Source organism: Peromyscus leucopus, chromosome 9 (assembly GCF_004664715.2).
Source record: "Peromyscus leucopus breed LL Stock chromosome 9, UCI_PerLeu_2.1, whole genome shotgun sequence".
Lineage (NCBI taxonomy): Eukaryota > Metazoa > Chordata > Mammalia > Rodentia > Cricetidae > Peromyscus > Peromyscus leucopus.
The window spans coordinates 113999014-114011585 of record NC_051070.1 but is presented as its reverse complement, the minus strand read 5'-3'; the positions used below and the strand labels follow the sequence as shown (position 1 = coordinate 114011585).

General features: G+C 39.2%; 2 protein-coding genes across 4 annotated transcripts in view; one reads left to right on the top strand and one right to left on the bottom strand.

Moving 5' to 3' along the window:
* Dennd6a (DENN domain containing 6A) overlaps positions 1–12572 on the top strand; it is a 50135-nt gene that overhangs the window by 17833 nt on the left and 19730 nt on the right. For all 3 annotated transcript variants that reach the window (XM_028882425.1, XM_028882427.1, XM_028882426.2), the window contains exons 6-11: positions 284–389; positions 1820–1899; positions 2940–3002; positions 3907–3962; positions 10042–10164; positions 10506–10601. In XM_028882425.1, coding sequence (XP_028738258.1) covers positions 284–389; positions 1820–1899; positions 2940–3002; positions 3907–3962; positions 10042–10164; positions 10506–10601 — 524 coding nt within the window. The remainder of the gene's footprint in view (positions 1–283; positions 390–1819; positions 1900–2939; positions 3003–3906; positions 3963–10041; positions 10165–10505; positions 10602–12572) is intronic.
* On the bottom strand, positions 11228–11605 carry LOC114702133 (ubiquitin-like protein 5). Its single transcript, XM_028882428.2, has one exon. It carries the CDS (start codon positions 11556–11558, stop codon positions 11337–11339), a length of 222 nt encoding a protein of 73 aa, XP_028738261.1. The 5' UTR covers positions 11559–11605; the 3' UTR covers positions 11228–11336.

Here is a 12572-nt window from a genome sequence, read left to right as displayed (position 1 = left end):
TATATTAGTTTGTTTGTGGGGGAACTTGTTTACTTAAGAGCAGGAATATCTGTGATATGCCTTTAGTTCTTAAAGCATAATAATAAGATTAAACTTTTTGCATTACCCAGTTACGGCTTTGTATTTTCTTTTAACCTTGTACAATAAAAACCATTTAATTTCAGAATCCATACATTTTTGCTGAATTTTAGCTCATTAATAATTGTTCATGCAAAACTAAATGGCAAACCTAAATTATAATCATTAGGCATTAAAAAAACTTTTGTCCCCTTTCTTTCTTCAGTCCTTGGTTTTGATCAGCAAACTACCTTATATTCATTTTTTTCACACCGTACTCAAACAGATAGCACCAGAGTATTTTGAAAAAAATGAACCTTACTTGGAAGCAGGTAAGTTAAATATTACATTAGTTATGTATTCTGTATGCAAGTGTATCTGTTCATGTGTGCAAATTTACGTGTTCAGATGCATGTGTGTGCAAGTGCACATGCCAATCTGTGAGCGTGTGTGTGTGTGTGTGTGTGTGTGTGTGTGTGTGTGTGTGTGTGTGTGTGTGTGTAAACCAGTGGTCAAACTTTTGTGATATTCCTCAGGAGCAGTTCATCTTGATTTTTGAAATAGGGTCTCTTACTGAGACCTGGGGCTTTCTAATTAGGCCCAGCTGACTGGCCAGTCATCCTCAGTGAGCTTCCTTCTCCTCCGTGTGTGTGTGTGTGTGTGTGTGTGTGTGTGTGTGTGTGTGTGTGTGTGTGTGTGTGTGTAGGTGCCCTTGGAGATCATAAGTATCAGATCCCTTAGAGCTAGAGTTACAAGTGGCTGTGAGCTACCTGACATGGGTTCTGGGAACCAACCTTTGGTATTTTGGTAGATCTGTTAGCACTCAACAATTGAGCCATCTCTTCACCCCCCAATTAATGAAAGCGTTTTAATAAAGTGGAAGTTGATAGTCTAGAATCAGAAGAGGATTTAAGACTTACATGATGTGAGAGAGATACAAAATTTTTGGTCTGGCATGTTTACCTATAAATACCGAAAGTGCTATGTGGTCCCATGTACTGTAACAACATAAATGATGTTTATTAGAGTTAGAAATACGGTTTTCAACTGATAGTTCCTGGAGTACTATTGAACAGAAATCCTTTGTGTGCAGCATTTTAGTAGTTCAAAAATAAGTAAGAAAACTGGCCTCAAACCTATATGTCATTCAACAGGTTTTTCTTTTCAATTAAAAAACATTTATTGGGCTGGAAAAATAGCTTAGTGGTTAAGAACACTGACTGTTCTTTCAGAGGACCTGGGTTCAGTTCCCAGCATCCATGTGCAGGTCACAGATGTCTGTAACTCCAGTTTTAGGGGATCTGATGCCCTCACTCAGACATACATGAAGGCAAAACACCACTTTGTGTGTGTGTGTGTGTGTGTGTGTGTACACACCTGAGGGGAGAGCAGAAAGGGCATCAGATTCTTGAAGATGGAGTTGCAGGTGGTTGTGAGTTTCCTAACATCAGTGCCAAAAACGAAACTCAGGTCATTTGCAAGATTAGGAAGTGCTCTTAACTGTTGAGCCATCTCTCACGCTCCCATTGAACAATTAACGTATATATACATATATATAAAACATAGTATTTCTGAAAGAAATGTAAGTAAAATGTATTTCTGAAAGAAATGTAAGTAAAATATTTCATCACTTTTACTTAATTTTATCTGCTATTATTACTAATATGTTTCTCCCATGTTACAAAAGTCTTAACTTGCAGTGTCCATTTTAAATGTTTTAATTTCTCACTTCTATTAAGAAAATATTTTGTTACATTTTCAGCTTGTAATGATGTTGACCGATGGCCTGCCCCAGTGCCAGGGAAAACGTTGCATCTGCCTATCATGGGGGTAGTAATGAAGGTAACAACTTAACACTCATTTGTCTGCCCTTTGAAGAACTCTCTAGAAACCTCATACATGGGTTTTGGTTTTTAACATCCTATAACATCTAGTAGTTCTACTGCTTTTGCTGCTGTTACTGCTATGAGGCATTATAGTACACCACAGGTTATCCTGCTTCACAAAACCCTTCATACAATTCCAAGCCTTTCCAGTCAGACACTGCACCTTGTAGAGTTTGCACGGGAATGTTAAATTCTTCAATATGGGTGGTAAGCAGAAACAGAACAGTTGTATTGAGTGTGAATTGCTGAAAATTAAGATAAACTAGAAAAACCATTGGTTTCCAGGTCTAAATGGTCTTTACCATTTAACATCAGGCCAAGCATGTTTATCTTGGAATATTTTGTTACAGTGAGTTTTCTTTTTCTTTTCATTGTTTTTCTCTCTGTGTATCAGGGATTGAACCCAGGGCCTCACAAGTGCTAGGCAAGTGCTTTACCACTGAGCTATATATTTCCAACCCACTGTTTTGTGTTTAGTTGAATTTTCCCTCAGATTTTGTGAGAATGTACTCAGGTTCTTTGCAATTCAAGTATTTGTGACATTGGCTTTATTCTTCATGGTGTTCCTTTAGATTTGCTTGTTTTGTATCCCCCAACCCCTTTGGCAAACATAAAAAATATTACTGATAGCACTGAGTTGAGAGTTCCCATGGTTTCCTGTGGATTTATACACAAATTTGGCAGGCTTGAGAGGGTGTGTTTGGGTGTGTGTATATTATGAAGCAGAGACTGGAAAGATAAGCAGGAAGCTCTAGGAGGCTGGTGTTCTGACTTTGTTTTTCAGCACATTTACTTCTTGGAGTTTGCTGATCTCTGTACACTTGGAAACTTTGGTTCCCCATTTATGCTGTAACTAAAAATGAATATCGTTAGTTCTGAAACCCGAAATACTTGGTGTTTACAGCATTTTAGATGTGCTGAGTGTGTGATTTTAGCAGCCAGATAGAGCACTTCTCATACAGAAGAAGGTAATATGTTCCTCTCTCTGTCTTTAAGGTCCGGATTCCCACGTGTCATGACAAGCCTGGGACCACTCAGATGGCTCAGTTAACTCAGCAGGTACTGTGATGCCAAAGTGCCCGCAGTGAAGCTCAGGGCCTGTTACACATTTCTGAACATACGGAAACACCCACTACTTTTCTGGTTAATTGGTGATAAACTTTACATTTCTTGGCATTTGTTGTTGTTACTACCACAGTAGGTCCTGGAGAACCCAGAGTTTATGTTGTAATTGTGAGGACAAAAGGACTGTAAATACTTTTTAAAGGAGGTTTGGTTCTGGAAAAGGTTTTCTCTTAAAAAGGTAGCCAACAGACTCCTAATTTTAGAAGACTCAGTCAAAAGGATTCGGAACTTTTATTTTTCTGAAAGCAGTTTCTGTTCATCAGTTGGTTTGACTCTATTACCATCCCCTTTGTTCTTTGAGTAAAGCTTGAGAACAGCAGGAAAACTGATTGTGCTTGTTGCGCAGATCCTGATGTTAATGGTAGGCTGAGTTGCAGTTGTGACCTGGTCTCACATCTGGCCATTGGGTTGGTTCTTACCCACGGTGTTCATATTTTTCTCCTATCTTTTGTGTTAGGGGAGACTGGTAAGACCCATTCACTTTCATGAAAAATACAGAATAGGCATCTCACTGTGTAGCCCTTTCTGGCCAAGAACTTGCTAGTGAGGCTGACCTTGAACTTGCATCAGTTCTGCCTCCGCTTTTCAGTGCTGCTATTACAGTATAGTCATGTACCATAGTTTATCATACTTGGCTTAAGATAACCAGGCATGGTGGTGCATACCCTGAGTCCCTGCACAAATCTGTGAGTTCAAGGCCAGCCTGGACTATACTGTGAGTTCCAGGACAACCAAGCCTATACCATTAGACCCTGTCTTAAAAACAAAACTGAAAAACAGTTTCTGTAAAATTTAGTGCTATCTCCCCTAACTTTCTTTTTTTCTTTTAATCCTTTAGGCAGACACACACACATCTATTATTTTACCTACTGTTCATGAGGTGGATCTTTTCAGGTAAAGAATAAAAAAAAATTGTTAACTACTTTGTCTTTTTATTTTGTGATAATTGTTATTAATTTATGGAGAATGTGAATAAACCTAGAAGAAAATGCTGGTTATAGTTTAATGGTAAGGTCCAGTGTTCCATCCCAGCTGCATCTGATGAGATAGGAAAATGGAGATATACGTTGGGGACTCAATGGTTAAGATAAATAGTTTTTGTTTCATTTGATGTGAGAGTTGTATTTTGGAGATGTAACAAAAAGCAGAGGGTTTTTTTAAGTTGAATTTTCAATTTTGTGGTGAAATTTCACAAGATTTGTACTTTAATTAAAACTTCAGTAAAGAAAAATAGAGAAACAACAGCTTGTACAAAGACTTGCATACAGATACCTGCATATCGTAATTTGCTTTATTCATGGGTAATATCACCCACAGTCTGGGGCAGGGCCTATGCTCAGGAGTAGATGGTCAACACAACTTGTATGCTTTCTTGTTGTTGTTTTGTTTGGGTAATTTTGTTTGTTTGTTGTTGTTTTGGGTTTTTTGTTTTTTGTTTTAATCTTTCTGGGCTGTTTGTTTGACAAAGAAAAGAACACGAAGTTGGGTGGGTGAGAAGAATCTGGGAGGAGTTGAGGAAGGGGAAAGAATATGATCAAAACATATAGGATAGAGAGATGGCTCAGAGGTTAAGAGCACTGGCTGCTCTTCCAGAGGTCCCAGGTTTGATTACGAGCACCCACAAGTGACTCAGAACTTCTGGTAACCCCAGTCCCAGGGCATCCAGTGTCATCTTCCAACCTCGTCGGGCACTAGGCACGTACCTGGTGTACAGATATATACCCAGGCAAAACACTCATATATAAAAATATATGAAACTGGGTAGTGATGGCACAACAACCCTTTAATCCCAGCACTGTGGAGGCAGAGACAGGCAGATCTCTGTGAGTTTGAGGCCAGCCTACTCTATACAGGGAGTTCCAGGACAGCCAGGGCAGTTACAGAGAAACCCTGTTTCAAAAAATAAGTAAAATAAAATAAATGAATTAAATTTAAAAGTACATATATACTATGAAAATCTTTTTTTTTTTTTAATTTTTTTTCTGTGTGTATAGGTCAGAGGTTAAAATGGAGTGTTTCTCAATCAGTCTCCACCTTACTTTTTCTTTGTTTTTCGAGACAGGGTTTCTCTGTGTAGCTTTGCACCTTTCCTGGATCTCACTCTGTAGCCCAGGCTGGCCTCGAATTCACAAAGATCCGCCTGGCTCTGCCTCCGGAGTGCTGGGATTAAAGGCGTGTGCCACCACCAACCGACCGGCCTATGAAAATCTTTTTAAAAAGCCAAGAAATAAAAAAGTTACTTTATTCATAGAGCCTGAAATAGGATACAACTCAAATTCCCATTCACATAGAAAACCACTCAGCAATAATAGAGTGAATGAACCTTTGATAGGTACAGCAGCAGAAATAACTTTCAAAGACAGTATGCTCATCACAGATGTCAGACTTTTGTAAGCTACTTAATAGATGGTTTCCTTTACATAACTTTGGCAGCAAAATACGGGCCAGAAACCCAAGGAGAGGGACCTTGAGAATGAGGGAATTTTTTGAGGTAGTGGAACTATTTCTATATCTTTGGCAAGGCTCAATTTTGCTGTATATAAAATATGAATAAGGCTTAAAATTAAGATTTTTAAGTTTTAACTTTGAATAAAAAGATGGAGTATCTATAAAATAAATCAATACTACAGAAAAGATACATAAAGATTACATACTGTTGATAGTTTTGATACTTGAGTCATTGAGGGATAAGTTGAAGAATTTGTATAAATTAACTCAGAATTCAGTTACTAGGTTTTTGTTTTCTGTGGAGTTTTGTTGTGGTGGTGGTGGTGTGGGTTTTTGTCATTGTTGTTTATGTGTATGTGAGGTTGCTTTCATTTTGTTTTGTTGAGACAGGATAGCCTTCCTGCCTCAATCTCCCAGGTGCAAGGAGTGTGTGTGTGTGTGTGTGTGTGTGTGTGTGTGTGTGTGCCATCATGCCTAGATGTATTAGAATGCTTTTCAGCCGGGCAGTGGTGGCTGCGCACGCCTTTAATCCCAGCACTCTGGAGGCAGAGGCAAGCGTGAGTTCTAGGAAAGGCGCAAAGCTACACAGAGAAACCCTGTCTCAAAAAACCAAAAAAAAAAAAAAAAAAAAAAAAAAAGAAAAGAAAAGAAAAGAAAGCAAGCAAGCAAACAAGCAAGCTTTCTTTGAACTTCAGAGAGTATTAAATCTTTTTATCTTGGGGGAAGAGGGAGAAGGAAAAGGGAAATAAAAAAGAGAAATCCAAGCCATAGGGGCTGACAGTGTGGCTCAGTGGTTTAGAGCATTTGTTGCTCTTGCAGAGGACTTGGGTTTGATTCCTAGTGCCCACTGGTGGCTCACAACCATCCATAGCTCCAGTTCCAGGGGATCTGATATCTGATGTCCTCGTCTGGCCTCCCTGGACACCAAGCATGCATGTGGTGAACAGACACATGCATACATGTAAAAATATGTATGAATGAATGAATAAATAAATAAATAAATAAATAAATGAGTAAGTAAATAAATAAATAGCATAAATAAAATTTTTTTAAAAATAAAAAAAAACTAAACCATGAAAAATAGTCTCAGGCAAAATATCTAAGGATTACATTAATTTTTTTCCCTTTGATAGTACTTTGTGTATAGAGCTTTCCTTTTTCTTTCTTTGCTTTGTTTTTTGTTTTTTGAGACAGATTCTCCAGTAGCCCTGTCTGGCCTCCAGCTCACTTGGTCTTCCTGTCTTCACCTCCCAACTGCTAACATTACAGGCTTTTGCACAATACCCACCTCATTTTCATTTTATGTTTGTTAATATAAGTGGCATTTGTTATGTTGAAATGATATTTTACACTCGGACTCTGAGAGAAAGGATGGAGATCTTAAAAGACACCCGAAGTTGTAGATACAGTTGAGGGTAAGCCCATATTTCTGCTTTCACTAGGCCAGGACAAGTTCTGTACATCACTGTCTGTGGAGTGGACCTTTGCTTTTAGTTTCCTCTGGATCACAGAACTCGTCCTCTTAGCTCTTAAGTTGAAATAGGAGTTAAAGTGTAGTTTCTGAAACGGTTGAAAGAAACTAGCATTCTCTTACTACAGTCTCTTCAAGTCAGGGACTCTACCTGATGATACTTGGAGGTAATTCCTAGTACAATAAGAGGCACATAGTTACTCCTAACCTCCTCACACCCTGTAATTTCAGAAGGAAGCAGTTCTGGCAGACCCATTGACTGAGTTCACAAAGCTTTTAGACTTTCTTTGTGCCTGATAATACATGCACATATAATAGGTACACAAATATAAATTTTTTTTTTTTTTTTTTTTTTTTTTTTTTTTTTTTTTTTTTCGAGACAGGGTTTCTCTGCGTAGTTTTGCGCCTTTCCTGGAGCTCACTTGGTAGACCAGGCTGGCCTCGAACTCACAGCGATCCGCCTGGCTCTGCCTCCCGAGTGCTGGGATTAAAGGCGTGCGCCACCACCGCCCGGCCAAATATAAATTTTTATATATGTACTTATTTCTCTATCCACATATATTAAAAACCACAAAGTTACAATAAATGTTCTCAATTCCAATGCTATGTGACAGGGTTTATTTTTGTTTTCTTCTTTTACATACTTACATTTCCTTTCCTTGAGAAATTACCTTTTACAATTTTTAAAATTTACTTACTGACTTGATCAACCTTCTGGCTAGTAAACAATTTACCATATCCACTGTAATCCTGCGCACATGCCTTTCTCCATTGGGCTCTGATACCCCACATCTAGCCACTCTCTACATGGAGACCCTCCTTACTGTTCAGTCTTTGACTCCTCATACTGACCCTATGCACCACCCGACCCGACCACCTGTCCAGTGAATGCGTGCTTCCCTCTGCTTGGATTCTGACTTGGTGCCTGCCACATGAGCGCCTTCCTTGCTCTGCTTTTCCACTCTAAGGCACCCCTCCATGAGGGTATCATCCTCTTGTCCTGACCCCTTGTGCCAAATGGTCTCCTACTGTTATGGTGGGAGTGTAAAATGTCCCCACCCCAGGCATTGGAGCCCCAGCTGGTAGGTACTGTTCTGGGTGACTAGAACCGTGTAAGAGGTGAATCCTGACTGGTGGGAGTAAATCACTGGGAGTGAGTTCGAGCCTGGATCCCTTCCCCATCTGAACTCTCAGCTTCCTGCTTTGTTGAAAACTAATAAACCAATCTTCCACCAGTTCTACCCATTGATGGAACCTGCAGCCACCATGCCTTCCCTGTCATAATAGACTACCCCTTTGCTGTGAACCTTTATAAATTTAAACTTGCTTCTGTTAGGTACTTATACACTCAAGGTACTTATACACACACACACACACACACACACACACACACACACACACACAGTCACACACACACACACAACACACACACACACACACACACACACACACACACACACACACACACACACACACACACACACACACACCAGGCTCTTGTGGCAACGATGTCTGCTATGTTCTACTTCAGGTTTGAGACCCTTAGGAAGGAAAAGAACACCTTCTTTGCCTTATCCTTGAGCTGTGTTGAAGAGAGACCCTATTTTCATTTGTCTTTTTGTTTTGATTAGTTAAATTAACCCCTCTATTTTTTAATCTCATAAATTTGTCTCATGCTTTTGTACTTACATTTTTTATTTATTTATTTATTTATTTTGGTTTGGGGGAGTGTTCGTGCTTTTAACTAGTGAAATTGGTTATGTTTAGAAATACTTTTTTTCTCTTCTCTAATCTGCTAGGGAAAAATTGTTACCAAACAAGAAAGAAAACTAAATAAATAAAAGTTGACTTAAACACACTAGTAGAATTGTGTCCTCACAGCCCACACTAACTCTAGGGCCTCTGTAGAAATGCAGTCTTTGTTTGGAAGAGGGTTTGTCCAGCAATTAATTGTCATGTAGAGGTCCCCTCTGAGTTGTTGTCACCATTCTGATGTCAGAGGCTTCTGCAAAGGTAGTTACCTCAGTTCGTCAGAACCAGTCACAGATGAACTGCTTGTTCTGTTCTTTTCCTTTTCCTGCTTCTGCACTTGGCTTTTTTTTTTTTTTGTTGTTGAGTTGGCTTTTCTCTTTGTAGAATGTGTGCGTCTGTGTGTGTGTTCTAGAGATTGAACCTGGGGCCTTGCACTCTGCAAAGCATATGCTCTGTGCAAAACTGCTCCCAGCCTACCACTGAATTTTAGTTATGAACATTCAGTAAATGTCCCTTGGAAGATTCTTTTGTTTCCTTCAAAATACTTAGAATAGAAATTAAAATATAACAGGATTGCTAATAAAATAGGCCTGTCCTCTGTTAACACAATTTGATGATAGGCTTTTATTGTTGCTATTTGTTCTGCATGTGTTGCATCTAATTTTACAAAAAAATGGAATAAGTCAAACTGATATATAAGTTGGTTTTGGTTTTGGGTTTTTTTTTCTTTTTCTTTTATTTCTTTTTCTTTTTCTTTTTTTTTTTTTATAAATTTTTATTTATTTATTATGTATACAGTATTCTGCCTGCATGTGTCCCTGCAAGCCAGAACAGGGCACCAGATCTCATTATAGGTGGTTGTGAGCCACCATGTGGTTGCTGGGAATTGAACTCAGGTCCTTTGGAAGATCAGTCAGTGTTCTTAACTGCTGAGCCATCTCTCCAGCCCTTCTTTTCCTTTTTTGAGACAAGTCTTGGGCTCACTATCTGAGGATGATCTTGAACTTCTGATCCTCCTGCTTCTCCCTTCCAAGTGCTAGTATTACAAGAGTGTGCCTCACACCTGGCTTTGAGATATATATCTCTCTCTCTCTGTGTGTGTGTGTGTGTGTGTGTGTGTGTGTGTGTGTGTATGTGTGTATGTATGTATGTATTTGAGGGACTAATGTCTCTACATAATTGCCACATTCAGTATCAGGAAGAATTTTTATCAATGTGAAATTCTTAGAATGATTATTTGGGATTTTGAAAGACAAAATTGGATAAATAATAAAGTATTTCTACCGTGTAAACACTTTCTAGGTGTTTCTGCCCAGTTTTCCTTCATAGTCAGATGCTATGGGAGTTGGTGCTGTTGGGAGAGCCCCTGGTGGTTATGGCACCATCACCATCAGAGTCTTCAGAAACTGTACTGGCCCTTGTTAAGTGAGTATATTGGACTCTTGATGCTGATACTTTCAGTATTTCCAGTCTGTGATGTTGCCCTACCCACGGCATTAATCCATGCAACAGCTTGCTCAGAATGGATGAAAAGATTGACTCAGGTTCAGTTAGAGCTAGAACCATGTTTCTGCTGCTTTGAATAACACACACACACATTCTTTACTTACGTGAAGTTAGACCTTGATAGGTTCCAATTAATATTAGTCATCAGTGCTTACCTAAAGGCAATATTGGAATGATTCATCTATCGGATATATATTGTTTATATGAATGTCCCATGGTTATGGATTGGAACCTTGATTTTGTGTCTTCCTGTTCCACAGCTGTATTTCTCCATTAAAGTACTTTAGCGATTTTCGACCTTACTTCACAATTCATGATAGTGAATTCAAAGAATATACTACTCGCACTCAAGCTCCGTGAGTAAACAGTACCTTTTGTTAACTAAGTAGTACCTTTATTTCCAACATTTTGTAGAATTGTATAATAATACATTTTGTTGTGTAATAAATTTTTAATTTAAAATTTTGACTTACTGACAAATTGATTTTATAAAAGGTTTGGGGAGCTGTTGGTAATAATTTAAGATTTGAAGAGTTAGTAACTTTCTTTAAGAGATTTTACTTAATAGAATCTGTGTTGTTATTAACAATTACACAACTGTACCTCAGATTTTTACTCTTATGAAAAATTCTTTTGATCTATGGAAGGGAAAATGATCATATTCTTTCCATTTTAACTCCTGTTTTATAATTGCTTATCTTCTTTTCTTAGCTAAAGTTTTAAAGGGAAAAATAATTTCCATTTAATTCCTATACTTCTTGATTTTCTGTTAATGTCACAGTGTCTGGTACAGGCAAACTTCCTGTTTTGGGGGGGTTGTTTGGCTGTTTGTTTTGTTTTTTTGAGAGAGGATTTCTCTGTATAGCCCTGGCTGTCCTGGAACTCACCTTGTAGACCAGGCAGGCTGGCCTCAAACTCACAGAAATCTACCTGCCTCTGCCTCCCAAGTGCTTTTTTTTTTTTTTTTTTTTTTTTTTTTTTTGCAGCATTGAAGTTTTTATTCATGTGAATCATTAGAAATGGGCATCTATACCAGTGTCAAACAAGGGTGGGAGAGGAAGGCAGGGTAGAAAAGGAGAAGGAATTCCCGTCTATTGGTAATAAAGCTCCAGGTTCATCCCATCATGGATTTCATAATCTCCCAGAGACACTTGGTCCTTAAAAATTGTGTACCACTTTTTAAGAACAATCTTATTCCAACGGGTGCCAGTTTGGGCCGCTATCGGTTTCTTCAAGTCCCTGATAGTGTCATTGGTGTTGCACTTGATGTGGACTTTCTTTCCTAGATGGTCATTGCAAACCACCTCAATCATTGTGGCTGGAGCTCTAATCCCCTCGAACTTTTCGACACAACTTCTAGCTCGAATCAGAATTTCTTTTTTTAAATTTATTTTTATTTTATGTGTATGAGTGTTTTGTTTGCATGGATGTCTATGCACCATGTGTGTGCAGTGCCCATGGAGGCCAGAGGGCATCAGGTCCCCTGGAACTGGAGTTACAAATGGTTGTGAGCTGCCATGTGGGTGCTGGGAAATGAACCTGAGTGCTTTGAAAGGGCAGACAGTGTTCTTAACCTCTGAGCCATCCCTCCAAACCCGAGACTAACTTCTTAATTCATAAACATTTTTTATGCTCATTGCTTGAGGTAATGAACAAGAACTCCATTGCCCCCCCCCCCCGCGTGTGTGTGTGTGTGTGTGTGTGTGTGTGTGTGTGTGTGTGTGTGTGTGTGTGTACACGCGTGCGTGTGCCTGCACAAAGTTTTGAGACAGGCTTTCATATACTGTAGGCTAGCTTTCATATACTCTGAGCCTCCTGGTGCTACCTTCCAACTATGAGAATGGCAGATGTGCCATTTTTAAGGTAAAGTTTCCATCCATAGCCCAGACTGGTCTTGAATTTTTGATCTCTGTGCCTCAGCCTCTCGTAGGATTGAAGACCTACTTCACACCTATCTTCAGAATATCTTAATCCTTGATCCTCCTGTCTCCTGGCTGTCTGGTGGTAAATTTTAGTTTTATGTGTAGACTTCTTTCTCTGCTCTTCCCTTAAATGTTGATGTTATCAAAGATTGTCTTCTGGGTTCTTTTTTCAGACAGATCATTTTCTATATAACCTTAACAGCACCCATGGTCTCTGTTACGACCCTATACTAAGGCTGAGGAGGTGGCTAAGCAGGTAAAAGCACTTGCCATGCAAGCTGTCAATTGAGGCTCAAGCCCCAAACCCCACGTACACAACTGGACACAGTGGCATCCATCTGTAGTCTAAGCTCTCCTGCAGTTAGCTGGGAGGCAGAGACAGGAGAAACCCCTGGAAGCTGTGCA